At 40.5% G+C, this 15,295-nt stretch overlaps 2 protein-coding genes across 13 annotated transcripts in view; both read left to right on the forward strand.

The window, feature by feature from the left end:
- The window catches only part of LOC130173325 (uncharacterized), a 92,183-nt gene that overhangs the window by 51,786 nt on the left and 25,102 nt on the right, over positions 1 to 15,295 (forward strand). For 10 of the 12 annotated variants that reach the window (XR_008828399.1, XR_008828400.1, XR_008828401.1 and 7 more), the window contains 3 exons: positions 9,128 to 9,238; positions 11,139 to 11,279; positions 12,771 to 12,853. The gene's annotated coding sequence lies outside the window, so the exon portion shown is untranslated. The remainder of the gene's footprint in view (positions 1 to 9,127; positions 9,239 to 11,138; positions 11,280 to 12,770; positions 12,854 to 15,295) is intronic. The other 2 variants (XM_056382473.1, XM_056382475.1) reach the window with 1 other exon arrangement.
- On the forward strand, positions 856 to 7,619 carry zic6 (zic family member 6). The gene is made up of 2 exons (XM_056382468.1): positions 856 to 2,235; positions 4,120 to 7,619. Exons 1-2 carry the CDS (start codon positions 1,275 to 1,277, stop codon positions 4,743 to 4,745), a joined length of 1,587 nt encoding a protein of 528 aa, XP_056238443.1. The 5' UTR covers positions 856 to 1,274; the 3' UTR covers positions 4,746 to 7,619.

A 15,295-nucleotide genomic window follows, 5' to 3' on the forward strand; every position in this document is an offset into this window, starting at 1 on the left:
TTTGTCATGTTTCAGCATTTCCATTTTACGTAACTAATTTTACTGTGTACCATCCTGCTTTTGATGATTATTAATTTATTTCAGCTTAATAAGAAATGGTTTATGTATGGAAACTGTTAACACTGGATACAAAGGTAAAATAGTACATCCTGTTCTGTAGTATCCCCCAGTGACACAGCTGGGAAATAGGCCTTTCTGTCTGAAATAACTTTTTTTCCAAGAAGATGATTATGAAATATTGGTTGTGCGGTGCGTCTTGTAAAACTACTTGTTGCTTTACCAAAGTTTAAAAGTTTAAGTTAAATTTTTCTTAGGACATGATGCCAACAAGTGATTTTGTACCTTAATGAAAATGCATAAGCTACTACAAAATAAAATTGTAATGCAATACTACCGTGAGAGCGTGTAACCTCATTTACATTAAAAAAAAATGATGCCTTACTCTTTATGATTGTGCAGGCTAATTACAGACAAATGTATTTTCAATTATTTCAAATAGCTGATTTGATAGTTAGAATCAGTTTCCTGTGACTTTCACTGTTTTCAAATGTGGCAGTCGACTCAAAATGAAAGTCTTGACAATAATTGGCCTGGACACGCAATGGCCAGTCTCTCTGTTATTCTTGCAGGGCAGGAGTGGGACATTTGCTTTGGCAAGATTTCCAGTGAAATAAAAGATGGTAGATAGGCTGTGATTGTCTCGTGTTCTGCTCGTGTCTGCATTTAATCACTTGACTTTCATCAGATGATTAGTATTACACAGTAACCTGTAAATTTTCATATACAGAGATTTAGATGAGGGGACTTATAAGAAGGCGCCTGAAGTTAAAGAGGCAGCAATATTTGGGAATATCGCGGCACATTTCAAAGCATTTTCTGTGCGACATTTGAAAACGGAGTCGTGCAGTGAACGCCTGCGTGTCCCTTTTAAAACAAGCCCAGCGCCTGTCAATCACAGCGCATTCCAACCAATCCCACAGCTCCCTTTTTAAAAGCAGGTTTGCCTGCTGTGCTTTTATATTGCACCATGGCCTGTTTCGAAGCATTTTTACTACCACGGTTATTGCCACAAATCAAGAGGGCAAAGTGAACGGCATGGGACTCACACCAACTTTAACGAAATTGAGTCTGGTTCCTACTTCTGCGAAGTTCACGGCCAAGAATTTCACATGCAGATGATATACAACACGGAACATGGAAACAGAATTTCTAGGTGTATCCTGAGTGCTGAATTGGTTGATTTTGCAAACCCATAGCCAAACTCACAACACAACATGACAAGCCTTTCGAGGTTTAGTGGCTGCCCTCTCTCTTGCGTCAACCCCGGGGAGAGCAATACTGAACTCAGCGTGGTGCTGCCACCTTTGGCAGGAGAGCACATGGGACACCCCACTGGCAGTTCCTTAAAACTCTGCCCCTCGCACAATTTGCGAGACTACCCCGAGACGAGGTCCAGTGCATATGTTGACCATTCGGTTCCCAATTTTTCAGACTCTGGATACCCCAGCCACCGGTTAGAGCACAGCCCTAGGGGCATTATCATTGGAGCCAATCTTTCTGGAGCCGGCATGCCACCCGTCACTGATCAACTGGCATCAAGAGCAAACCAACATGGCGGGATTGGAAGGTATCGTGACTTTGCTGGCTGCAGAGACAACAGAAGCCATGCTTTTTTCTCAAGTTATCAGGAGCAGGCCCACGCCTCCACCGACGCATCTCGAGATCTCGGCAGCCAGATGATGCTGGGTTTACCTGGCGACCTCCTCACCCGGACTCACCCTTATAGCCAAACTATCAGCCCCAAGGGAAACAGCCAGCAACAACTTGTCACACAATTCCTGGGTTTGTACAAACCCCTGAACATGGCAATTCAGCGTGGAGGAGGCGACGCTTTCCTCAGGTGCTCTAAACAAACAGTGAAGCATGAGCTGGTGTGCAAGTGGAGTGACGGCCAAGAGGGGGCTGGGAAGCTGCCTTGCTCCAGAGCCTTCGGGACCATGTATGAACTTGTCACCCATGTGACAGTGGAGCATGTCGGAGGACCCGAGCACTCTGAATATGTGTGTCACTGGGAGAATTGTGCGAGGGACAGGAAGCCTTTCAAAGCCAAATACAAGCTGGTGAACCACGTCAGAGTCCACACAGGGGAAAAGCCCTTTCCATGCCCCTTTCACGGCTGTGAGAAAGTTTTTGCACGATCAGAAAATCTAAAGATCCACAAGAGGACTCATACAGGTTAGTTCATGATCATAATACAACACAGAATTAAATAACAGCAACTACAATAATAATAATATTCATAAAGATGCTGATATATTTTGTGATAAGTGAAATTTTAATAAAAATGTGGTCAGTGTTTTCAATTTCACGAACTCTGTCATTACTATTTATCAGTTTTACATTGTTTATCTGTGTGAACATGTTTTTTATTTTTCATTATTTAATTCATGGAAATTTTCTACTTTATTATTATTATTATTATTATTATTATTATTATTGCATGGTGCTGTTTTTTTAGGCCCACATTGTTATAATTATTAATGTTGTTATGCAAAGCTTCTCGTGCTGCTTCTTGCCGTCTCTGTCACTGCCTGGTTTACCAGGAGAAAAACATTTAGGCTCCATGCAGGAACCACATGTGTAGTAAGTAGTAAGCCAGTTACAAACGAGTACAGTCTGCAGGCCTAGTGGTTTGGGTGCCTCTCCCACTTCATTCAGTGAAATTATTAAATAAATGCTGGGACACCGGAGAGTTGTGACGTAGCCGTTACGCTGTCTCTGCCTCCCAGGGACTCATCTCCTGTGCTGAGGAACACTAACAGAGCACATCACACAGTGATGTAGCAGGAAATAAAAAGGCGAGTAAAACGGTTGACCTCAGTCAGCAAAAGAAAATAATTATCTGCCTAAACAAAATGAGTCACATTTCATAAAGATCATTTTATTTTTAGTGCCTTGTCCTCGCTTTTGATGGGCCTGTTACTTGTCACGAAGCACTGTGAAATGATGCCATATGTCAAAGTATGTCATAAAATGTTGACTTACTTTGCATTTTCCTTCTAAACACCCCTAAGAGAACAGAACAATAAGGATTTACAGTGAAATCTTTTATTTTCACACAGATTAGGGGTTGTAGTAGAAACGGGATCTCACAAGGTGTAATTATATTGAAATGTAGGTATTTAAATTGAAAATATAATTATCAAATGAAGTGAATGGCCGTCAGAAAAAAAAGGACTGCAGAATAAAATTATATTTATCAGGCGCCCCCTTTTATTTGTGCTGTAAATTGTTTTCCTGATGAAAGCAAAGAGAATAGAGAAAGAAAGTGGACATTTGTTATTTCACAACTGCACATGCGTGGTGTGTTAATTAGACATCATTTATGTCAGAAAAATATAAGCCTATTAACATTTTTTTGAACTTTCCAAAGATTGGCATCCATTAACATGCAGGCCCATAAATGACAATTTAACAGAAACTGTTAAAGAGTCCGGCTCTTGCTGGTTGCCCGCTACATCAGTGTGGGAGTGCAGGAGGGACAGAGGCGCGCAGCTGCAGGCACTTTTGTGCCAGAAGATCAATTAGCATCTTGATAACCATAATTCACTCTATGCATGATAACTCCATTTAAACAAATCTTTGCATTTGCTGTCTGCAAGTTCATCATAATCTAATGCATCTTTAACCACAGCCTTGCTGATTTACTGCGCAGATGAACTGCCTCACTTGTTGCGATCAGGGCTGCAGAAAAGATTCAGCAACTAATTTGAACTCTGCATTTCAATGACTCATTCGTTTTTGCAAATTAGAAACAATGTCTACTGTAAGAATGTGGTAATTTAAAACAATTACAGCCAAAGCTGCTGTGGCCTGAAAAGCGGCTCCGGGTTTGCAGAGTCACTGACTGAAAGCAGGAGATGACATAGTGATTTTACTGTGAAGCCTGGGTGTGCAGGTTTTGGGGTTTTAGGATCACTTTTCATATAGCCTGACATTGTTATAGGAGTGCACTCAGTTGACTTAGGCTACAGTAGGAGAATATATGGCCAGAGAGAGGAAACACGGGCCTGTGAGCATATTCGTAACCCGCCGTCATTTCTCTCTTTGCACGTTTAGGTGAAAAACCTTTTAAATGTGAGTTCGAGGGCTGCAACCGGAGGTTTGCGAACAGCAGCGACAGAAAGAAGCACTCTCACGTGCACTCCAGTGATAAACCCTACATGTGCAAGGTCAGGGGCTGCGACAAGTGTTACACCCACCCAAGCTCCTTGCGAAAGCATATGAAGCTCCACTGCAACAAGGCCCACGTAGCCAAAAGCGGCGACGCGCGACCTGGTGACGGGGGTCACATTGCTGACGCCAGGTCGACCCGAGTCCCGGATGGAACCCAGATCAGCCCCTCTCACCCCCCCACCTCAGCTCAAGATGTCCCCCTGTCCCCAGAGAGTCGAGACCAGTCGACCTCGAGGTCACGTTTCCATCACACGTTTGACAGCAGTTTGGACTACTCCACACACAGGTCACAGCCCCTCTTGGACCCTTTGTTGCTACAGAGAGGCAGCTACAGATCCCAGTCCTCACAGTACCCCTGCGGCCAGACAGGTCACACGTTTGCCCAGAGCTCAAGGACTTTCCCCTCCACTTCTCCCTTTCAGAAAAGTATTGTGAATGGATGGTACACATGCCACAGCGGCGTGGACTCTTTCCCACCAAAGCAATGTAATAACATCCCGTCCCTCTGAGTTCCTGTCGGGACACGTGAGCGGCTTACAATTTTTTTTGGGCCTATTTTTCCATGTTATAACCTAAAAGTTACAGCTGTATCTCTATTACTCTCTGTATTTTTGTGAATGTTGTATCAAATATTTTGTGACACGTCCTGAGTCATCCTATTGAAATATTGCATTGCGAAATGTGACGAGCTTTATCTGTTGTTGTGAGGCCTGTTTGTTTGGTTGGGTTAGGCTTGTAGCCTGTAGCTACATCTCCCCACAGTGGGTTATAGGAACTTTTACCAAGTGTGTATGCATAATTGTTCGCTGTGTTGCATAAGTATTAAAGATATCGATATTAAGTGAGACAAAAAAATGACAAAGGATTTTATGGAAATCTGCCTCTTGAGTCTTCTCAACTTATAGGTTATTACTGGAAAGTAAAAGGAAAAGTCTTGCTGAATGTAACCCTCAGTGTAGGGGTCTTTGTTGAATGTAAACTAGGTGTAATGTAGGCTATGTCGGGAAGTATAGAAACATTATTCATGTCTTTATGTATGTCTAAAGATGAAATAAATATCTGAAACATCTTTCCTCACATTAAATTCTGAGACCTAATAAGCCTGTGATGGGCCTGGAGCATGATTTGTATGTCATTAAAATACTGCGAGGCTCAGTAGGTTTTTTTCTCCCCTTGATTAAGCCCCCCCCCCCATTACACATTCGTATTCTTGTTTGTATTATATCTATATTTCACATTTCTGTACAAAGTAAGGCCAGTGTGAGCATAAACCACAGTGTTCGTGATTCTGTTAAAAACGTTTAATTAGCATACAGTTCTACTGTACATAGGCCTACTGTATAATTAATTATGTATTCTATATTTTATTAAAGTGTCTATATTCTCTTTGATCAGGCGTGTGTGGTTAAACCCAATCAATGCATTTTCATCGTGAGCTCAAACTTTTTTCTTTTTCTTTTCTTTTTTTAATTGTATAAATTCTACTAGCCCACGCCATATTTGCAGATTTGCAATTTTGCGCAAACCAATGCACCGCCTGTAAACGTAGGGTTCTAACACACAGTATTATCCTGTGTTTATAGGTGTGGCCTCAGGAACTGACCAGGCCTTTAACACAAAATGTGTTTAAATTGATTTGTTTGAGTTAAAACTCCCTCACGTCCTAAAATGTGATGGTCCTCTCGGATTTTTAATTTTCTTTCTTAACTGCGCCATGAATGCGCGTGTTTTTTGGGATACAGGTGTATAATACAAGCATATACAGGTGTATGTGCCGCAAAGTGATGCGCATTCTCTCTGAATGACTCACATCCCCGTGTTTCTTTTTGCTTCCTTTCTGATCTTACAGCCTATTGATTATTTTCACTTGATTTATATTTTTCTTTCTGTCTCTCTTCCTTTCTCTCTCTCTTGTTCACGCACTCACTAACGCACACTCACGCACACTCACACACACACACTATAAGGTCTCACCTTGAATGCAAGCTAACTGCAAACACAAATCTGTCCAAATTATCTTCAAAACATTGTAATGTCCAAATAGGCTAAGCAGTCCATTATTACTCCTATCATTATTTTATTCATAATACAAACTGAACATTTTTATTTACCCTATAAAGGATTAATTCTGAGCTCCTCACTTTGAGTCTGAATCAATAGATTTGATGGATTTCACTGTTCACTGACACATTGACGGGTTGACAGATCTGTGTCATCCTGTTTCATCTGTCCAGTGATAAATGTTGAAAAAGTTGTAAAAAAGCTTTAAAAAAGTGATGTGAGTTATGCTTCTTTTTGGGTGCACACACTTTTTGAGGGGTTCACTTCCCCAAGTTCCAGCTTTGCTGACATATTCATGTTTGCTTGGTTTTTGTATTGTGGAATGTAAATTTCAACAAGCACCTCATTATTTTAGAGAAATGCACTGAGGAAGTTTGGTTTCGAAGCCTGCCTCCTTCTCGGCAGAGTTTGAATTCAGTTTCGTTACTAATCCTGGTGCAGAGCCTGAACTCATCTGTAGTGAGTTATTATTGTCATACAGCTTTAGTTTACACTCCTACGTCAGAAATGACACCCCTCTCTAACAATATTAAACGGGAGACTGACTGAACAGGTTGAAGTACAGTTAATGGGGCATTTAATGGTGTATAGCTAAAGATGATGTTGCACACTAAGTATCTGTCCTCATCCTGCTCAGGAAAGTATACGGCATTAGCTTGATTATTGTGGAGGTCGGATGGGTCACAATTATGATGAATGCTCCACTGCCTCTAGCAAAGCTTTACACTTTGTACTTGTATGTATGGATGTCAGCATTTTATACCATTAAACATACGAATAATGTCTGCCATTATATATGCCAATTTGCTTCACCCATATCAAAAGGAAATCAGGTCAAAAGGGCACTAATTTTACATTTCTTTGAAATATATGCTTACACTGATCTGACAGCTGACTAGCCGTAATAAGGAGGTTCTTTATTCTAGAGGGTTTGATGGAGGGGCAGTTGTCTGGATGGCCACAAAAGTACATGAGGCGAATGCTTCAAGTCTGTATAAGAATATGTTTTCCTTTCAGTATAAACTATTTTAATACACATTAGGTCCTTTAAAAGTTCAGCAGGCTTTGGTTGTGGTGCTGTTATTTGGATGTTTTTTATAAGACAAAATACAAGTAGGATAAGCCTACCAAGCCACTTATATTATTAGACATTTATATATATTAAAGAACAATGCAAAAAGACTTGTTTTAAAAATACTGTTTTAATTCTCAGTCATATTTCTATGTGAAACATTCAAAGTAAGCAACTACATTTTATGTGCTTCAAGTGTAATTGTTCTCAAGATGGTGCAACGCTGTAATAAACTTGTTTATGCACTCTCTGACCTGGTTAAAAGTATATGTTGCACATGATGCTCATGGGGATACATCTTTAAGGAGAGCCAGATATTTTGGATGATGCATTTTGCAAATCCCTCTCAAATTTGACAGCAGTAAATTTTCATTTTTATCTTTCCATTAGGCGCCTTTCTGTCAATCATTTAAAAGTTTGAGAATATGGATTTCAGTTTTGATAACAGTTAAAACTGTGTAAGAGCGTTATATTTTTTTATTTAACTATTTATGGCTAACGAGTAGTGAATGTGCACCTGATAAAAATACGGCTGCCTCCTACTCAGGATTTAGAATCATTAATTTCACTTTATGAAATAATTCTAACCAAATTGAACATTTTGTGGTGAGTAGTAGCTATGATATGGTCTAAGATAGATCATTTCAAGTGGTGGATGTCAAATGTTTCAATTGTGAAGTGCTTCTTTCTTCAAGTAAATTGAGGTGAACTGGGTTGGCTTTGATCAGTGTACTTTAATGATGTGATGAATCAAATTCGTGAGATAATTTTCTCTTGTGTTCATAACCTTATCAATAGCTCACATGAAATGCTTTTGGTGTTACTGTAGTATCAATGTTTTGAAATAAGTCTCAAGATATTCTGTATTTCTTTTCTCAGAGCTCATCTCAATTTCATCTAAACCCCAACTATTGTATGTACTGCCACATTCTGCCCTTTTCTCCTCATTTCTAAAAATAGTAAATGTCTAAAACACAGTGGAGGTGATCAAACATTATTTTGTGCTCAAAGAAGCATTTGTGTTTATATATAGAAAACTGGTTTCGCATTTGTTGTGTAAGGACATGTATAAAGCCAAAGGGTAACAGCCCAGACTCACTACAGTATGTAGCCTTGCCGTCGTGTATTCTGACCAAGCCGTGGTAATATTCCATAATCATTGAACCCTGCCACACCCTTCCCCCCAGTAATCACAACTGATTAGACCTCCGCTTCCCAGTTTGCCACTTGTCCGCCGCCATCTTTCCTCTTGCACTCTGCCTAGCAACAAGCGCAGGCACCATTTTGGACAGGGTATACAGAGTATACATAAATTTAATGTAAATAAATCCATTTCACCTTGGGACCCATTGAATTGCGTTCTAGCCCCCCCCATCTACCCCCCCCACCCCACCCCACCCCCCCGGGTCGATGTTATGCCATACTTGGGTTGAGCTCCAGCTGCGTACCAGGGGGTGGGCTGCTTTGTCACACCAGGTCTTTCGTTTTATGCATCATCATAACCATGTATGACATCTTGCGTAACTTACACTGTGCAGCTCCCATATTTTTCCAAGTAAGGTTTAGCAGCGCTGGGCTCAGGCTGGAGAGGCTGGAGAGGCTGTGTCAGCGTAGACTCTGACTGACAAAGTGTGATTTTAATTGGATATCTGGCTTTTTCCCCATCCTCCCCAGGTCAAGCCAGTGGTGTTGTTGCTCCCCAACTTGCTTTCTTTTTATCCACCCTTCTCTGCCCCACCCTCTTTTTTTTTATACCAGGTCCTCTTGTTCCTCTGTCTCATCTATCTCTATCCCTGCAGCTCCTGGCTATCTTCACCCTCTATGGCTCCTTCATGATGGCCCCCTAATCTCTGCCAGTGTAGTTCCATGGTAAGTAGGTGTCCTCTGCCAGATTCTCCTCCAGACATGCATGAAACTTGACTCATATATCTGCTTTTTCTGTACACGTCCCCTCTTTCCATGGAAAATTGCAACCCCACATGGTAAACTGGCTGTAGCCACACTGCTGCTTTATTTATTTATTTATTTTACATTTGCTTTCCAGCTGGAGAATGGTAGCTACTGCGGGGGTTGGCATCCAGGCATCAATGATGCTAACAATGCACAATGAGGGCAATTGTAACAATGAAGAGAGATTGATTTGAACGTAAAAGACTGAACAATATATAATGCACCTGTCAATAAGATGAAACCATGGAGTGAAATGAGTATGTACCTCATGTCACTCGCTCTTCTCAGTGAACATTAGTAATGTAATTGTTTAATTTCTAAGCCTGTGTTAATTTGACAGCTTGACAATTAATAAGCCTTTAAAACACACCACGCAGAAGCAGGCTCTTATGTAAGACAATGCAATCATTATAATTATATACACGTGTTTACAAACCATAAAATGGTGAATAGGAATGTAGAATCCTAGCGCTGTGTTCTTATGATTTGACCAGACTGATCCTTTAGATTTTTCCTTATCTTCATCTGCACTGCAGTTTTTTGATTTCAGTGGTGCCAGCCCCCTGTGTAGTCCAGCGTGTACCAAGGCTTATTAAACCAGGCTCCTATTCACTCTTCCCAACGGTCGCTCCACTGTCAACTTAAGCCCAAGCCCCTGGAACACTCAGCTCTCCAGCTATTGTTGGCAGATTTCGCCAAAAACTGAATAACGCTGAACAGCCGATATGCAGCAGGATAGAGAGGAAGGCCCCGCCTATCCTCATATCTGATGCATATTTGTCTTTTGATGAATTGCAATTTGCCCCTGTGGATGGTTCTTAAAAGATTTCCCTTTTTTTCATTTATTATCCATGCCTTACATAACAGATATTTTTGACAGTTTCCGATGAGCCAGTTTCTGAGAAATCATGGAGACTTTAATGGTCTCCTATGAGCTGGTAAGCTCAGGAGGTTACCAGATGACTGACAATGATAATATCATGCACAGAATAAACAACAAACCGAAAGCAAAAGTTTTTCAGATATGGCCTGCAGTATTTGTCGTGGTCTGTCGCAATGCACGAGGAAAATAAATTTTTTTTTTTTTTTTAATTCTTTAAAAATTCATACTTCCAAGGTTTTTTGGGGAGTTACACTAGGTTGTATGGGGTGAGCGGACCTTTGAAGATCTTTCAGCTCCTGCAAGCTCCAGGCCTATGAGATGCAATGCCATCCTTTTAAGGGAATGACCATAACTTTGGTCCCCTTGCTTCTAATCACTCCTCCAGACCCTTGTCATCAGAGATCAACCAGGCTGAGCCTTAATGTCCTCCACTTGCTGGCAAGGGCAGCTGCTAGCTTTCATGTATGTGAAGAGTCAGATGAATATGCTTAAATCTGCACATTGGAGCAGAAGTTGATGCCTTTGTCTTCAGCTGTGCTTCTTAATAGTTCTACAGTATGTAATTTTTGAAAAATGATCACTTAGGTTTCAGAGCCTCTGCTTAATGATTCACATTTTACAGAATGCATTTGAAGCGTTTGTTAGAAAATATTACAAAGGCTTTGATCATGAGGCCTAAAGAGTGTGATGCCTTAGATTTTACAAAAACAGTGCAAAGAGACCCTAAGTGCCTGTTGTCTTTGCTGTCTCTCAAAACTATCACATTTCATTAGCAACAATTCAGTTCTGTTGTGAGATACAGCTTTTGAATACTTTTTGTATGTTCTCAAATCTCTGTCGTTTGAGGTTGAACTTAAAAAAGGGATCAGATTGATCACGGTCCAGGATGTTTCAAAGCAGTGTGTAATCACGAGTGTTTAATTTTATCTGTTGCAGTATGCATTGCAAGGCGGCTGTGTAATCAAGCCTGTGAACTCAACATCTGAAGGAAGGATTCTGTTTCTGATCACATCCCTATTGAAGTCCATCCATTCACTGAACATGGATGCGTTGACTCACTCAAGCTTGCCCTCCTTGGTATGTGACCGTCAAATTAATATGTACTTAACATGAAGCTGGTATCAGCAGCAGCCGAAGTCTAGTGCTCGTATCGGTACTGGGGGCCCATGGGGTCACATTTTCGAAAGCTATAAGTGGCGATCTCGCTGTTAACCTTCAGCGTTACAAGAACACCCTAGGGCCTAACTCTACAATGATGGATGTAGGGTGGCGAGGGTTAGGGGGCCCCACACACAACCCAGGAATTCCCCTTGGGCCTTTTCAATTACAGTTAGACCAAGCTCCGCACTGTGATGATATGTTGCTTTAAGGCTGTGACATTAACGGAGGGGACAAATGTGATTTGGTGTGGTGCTGACCCTAACGTGCATGAGACAGATAGAAGCACTCTAGTGGCACCGAGGCAACAGGAAGAAATGCAAGGAAACCTACCCTTGCTTGATTTATTTACAGTCATCAATAAAATAATCCAAACAGACCAAAGTGTCATTTTAGGTCTCTCTGAAGTTAAGGACCTATCGATGGAGATAGTTTATCATTAGCTACAGACTAGAGAGAGCACAAGGGGCATGAGAGAGAGTAATTAGCTGCTAGTGGTGCTTTGAGGAGCCCAGGTAACGGATTTAAGAGTGGCAAAGGGAAAGTGATGGACTGTCCCTTCATCTTTTTGATGATCAATAAGGCAGCCTAACCTTCTGTTGGAAGTATACTATGATATGTTAATGGGATGTACAATGTGTGTGTCTGTGTCTGTGTAGGTGTGTGTGTGTGGGAGAGCACTTGCTACAGCGATTTTGTCCCAGGACCAGTATCATATCACTGCAGACTTAAACCTGTGAAGTTTGCATCTTTCAACCAATGACTTTCAAACAGAACGAGACAGAAGTGACTGCATCTATTTCAGTCCACAGGGAATAATCCTGTGTTCTGGTACTTGGAAGAAGCAAGGGATCAAAAATCCACCTCCTATGCCACAGCAGAGTGTTTCATATAGTTTCAAGTCCATTATTAAAGTGGAATGTGGCTGAGGTAGTTAGCACTTGTCCTCAGTTCCACTCCAGTATCTGCTGCATTGTCTTTATGGTTGCTGCTACGAAAGTCATAGAATTCCTTCAGTTATGTAATTGACCGAATTAAGCAATGCATCAGTGTAACTGGGGTGTGTCTCAGAAATATTAATCTTGAACAAAACAGAACATATTCCCTTGGAAATGCAAAGCCTTCAGTATAACAAATACAAAATCCTCACGCTGCTTCGACAGATATCAGGTCAAACCCCAAAATGAAATCTGATTTCTGAAAACAGTCGTGTTGTTAGTTTACTGGAGATATAGTGACGTTTTTGTTTGAAACTGTACAATATTTGAAACTTTTAGGAACATTAGCATAATGAGCCCAACTATAAATGAATCATTACAAACTATGCATGTATTGTATTTGACTAGTGTTATTATTATTACTTTTATGAAATGCATAATTAACTATGCTCTGTACATTAACTTAATTCAGAATATTCCATATCTGGGGGGCCATGAATAATGCCAAGGAGTCTGAGAGAAAAAAAGACCAGCCTATCACCACGCAGCTGCACTGTAAGTACAGAACTGTGCTTTTTTTCTGCATTTTTGTTTTACTGTTTTACATTTAGTTGCTTTTATCAACACACCAGCCAATTACATAAAGAGCACAGTGCACGGATCAGGAGTCAGCATGGGCTGTTGGTAATACACACATGTGAACAAGATGCCAGAGGCAACGTGGAGTCACTGACATAATTATCCAAACACATTTTATTATTCGTCTCCATAATAAAAACAGGCTTTACTGTTGTTGCATCTTGTAATCCTTCACATCATATCATATCATATATCATATCATATCATATCATATCATATCATATCATATCATATCATATCATATCATATCATATCATATATCATATCATACCATATATCATATCATATCATACCATATCACTGATGCTGGTTTAGTTCAGTTTAACATGTGGGCAGCCTGAACGAAGATGGAGGCTAATAAATGTCTTTTATTGTCCCCTGAGAAAGCCATATGTTGGGGGTGGAGTAGTTGTTGTGTGTGTGTGTGTGTAGGTGCGTTTGTGTGTGTGTGTGTGTGTGTGTGTGTGTGTGTGTGTGTGTGTGTGTGTGTGTGTGTCTAAAGTTAAAATGAAACCTAGGCCGCAGCAGCAGCGTGGAGGACTGAAGTCCCCATGTATTCTAGCTCACAGATCACAGAAGTTATGAAAGACTGCTCTTTGATCATTTCCATTTCTAAAATAATTTTCCTTTGAACATTTCAAGTCACTTGTGCTTTTATTTATAAAGCCTATTTAGACAATCAAGGAGTTGAAAATAATTAGGCTAGCATGCAGACAAGTGTGGACATGTATTCCCTTTCAATCAGTTAAAACCAGCTCTGTTAATTAAAGTTCTGAGCTGTTACTCTGCCCAAATAATTTTCTTATTAGCTACTGCCTTCCTTAGATCTGTTGTCAGCAGAGTATATTCGCTTTTGGTTGCTCCTTTCTATTTTTTTTTTTTCTCACAGAAATCCCACTGACCCATATAGTTGATCTCATTTTTGAAGCGTATAATATAGATTCCAAGTTAAGAGAACGGAGGCTCTATTATTAGTCCCATTTGAGGTGCACAGCCTCCTTCTAGGTGCTGCTGTGTGTTGCTGAATTCCCTGAGTGAAGGCATTACCATCTCATTTGGGTAAGGGTGAGATTACCTCATGCAACCGAGCTGTTTCATCACAGAAAATGCAGGGGAGCTGAGCTGTCGCTGCTGACTGTTTATACAGGCTGCTGAAGGTAGAGACATTCAAGATACATTTCACAAACATCACACATGACAACTTGTGATGCCACCTTACTGATGTTTCCCATGAAAGGTCTCTCACTAACAACAACATCCTATTGATCCTCCGCACCATTTTAACAACCTTCTCGCACTCCCTCACACATACACACCTGAGTGGGTATGGATTGAAAATGTTAGCAGGTAGCAGCTAGCTTTTGCCACCACATCCTTTAGTGTGGTTGTCAATTAGGCCCAGTCATTGTGGGATTGGCCCTGGAGGAGTCCTGCGCAGGGAGAGAGTGATGAAAATCAGGAGTGTAAATAATGGCGCATCCCTCAGTGCTGAATTAATATGCAATACTTACATTTTTGTGCTGATTAAAAGGCTGTGGCACGTGATGAGCTATCAAAACAAGAAATACTACTTGGATTAAAATTCTGCTTTTAATTGGCTAGATGAAAGGAGCAATTAGCTGCAGTTGAGTTAAAACCTTTTCTCCAAGTCAGCTTGTCCTCATTTATTAGAAAAAGGGGAAAATAATAATACATTTTAACTATTCGTCAGTTTCTTTCTTCTTTTTTTGAAATTTTTTAAATTTTATTTGCAAAGGGGGTTAAATTACTTTATTTATATTCAGTGTCCACTTATAAGTACACCTGCACAATCTATACAACAGCTGTACCATAAATTCTACCTTTACAAAGTTTGTACTGGATAACAGGTGATTCTGATTTTTTGTCCATCCTAATTACACAAATGAGACGGGAAATATTGGAAACAATTTGCAGTCCATCACAATACTATCACTAGCTATGAGCTCAATGTGGTGAGGTGTTAATTCAATTACATGTTTTAGCACATGTAATTGAATTAACACCTCTATGACAGAATCAAAAACACTGAAAAGAACTGAATGTTATATGCACCACAAAAGTAGACCTAATGGCAGAACAGCTGTATTGCTTTGCATTAGATTGTACAGGTGTACCTAATAAAGTGGCCGCTGAGTAGATTTCTACTTTCTGTGAGTGTGACTCTCCCTGTGGCTGTGGTGTAAAACCGTACTGCAGAGGCCAGAGGGTCAAAAAATAGTGAACTGATCACAAAACTGCACCTGTAAGGATGAGCACATACCACTCAGTTGCCAGTTTATGAGATACATTTAGTTAAAACCAATGCAGTCAACCAACTCTACAGTAACACTTCATTTT

This window comes from Seriola aureovittata, chromosome 8, assembly GCF_021018895.1.
Source record: "Seriola aureovittata isolate HTS-2021-v1 ecotype China chromosome 8, ASM2101889v1, whole genome shotgun sequence".
NCBI classification, from domain to species: Eukaryota; Metazoa; Chordata; class Actinopteri; order Carangiformes; family Carangidae; genus Seriola; species Seriola aureovittata.

What these genes read in the sequence shown, in the direction of transcription:
- zic6 (XM_056382468.1), top strand. Translation starts at nt 1,275, where the DNA reads ATGACAAGCCTTTCGAGGTTTAGTGGCTGCCCTCTCTCTTGCGTCAAC. An exon ending in CCACAAGAGGACTCATACAG is followed by an intron (nt 2,236 to 4,119) that starts GTTAGTTCATGA and finishes TTGCACGTTTAG; the next exon opens with GTGAAAAACCTTTTAAATGT.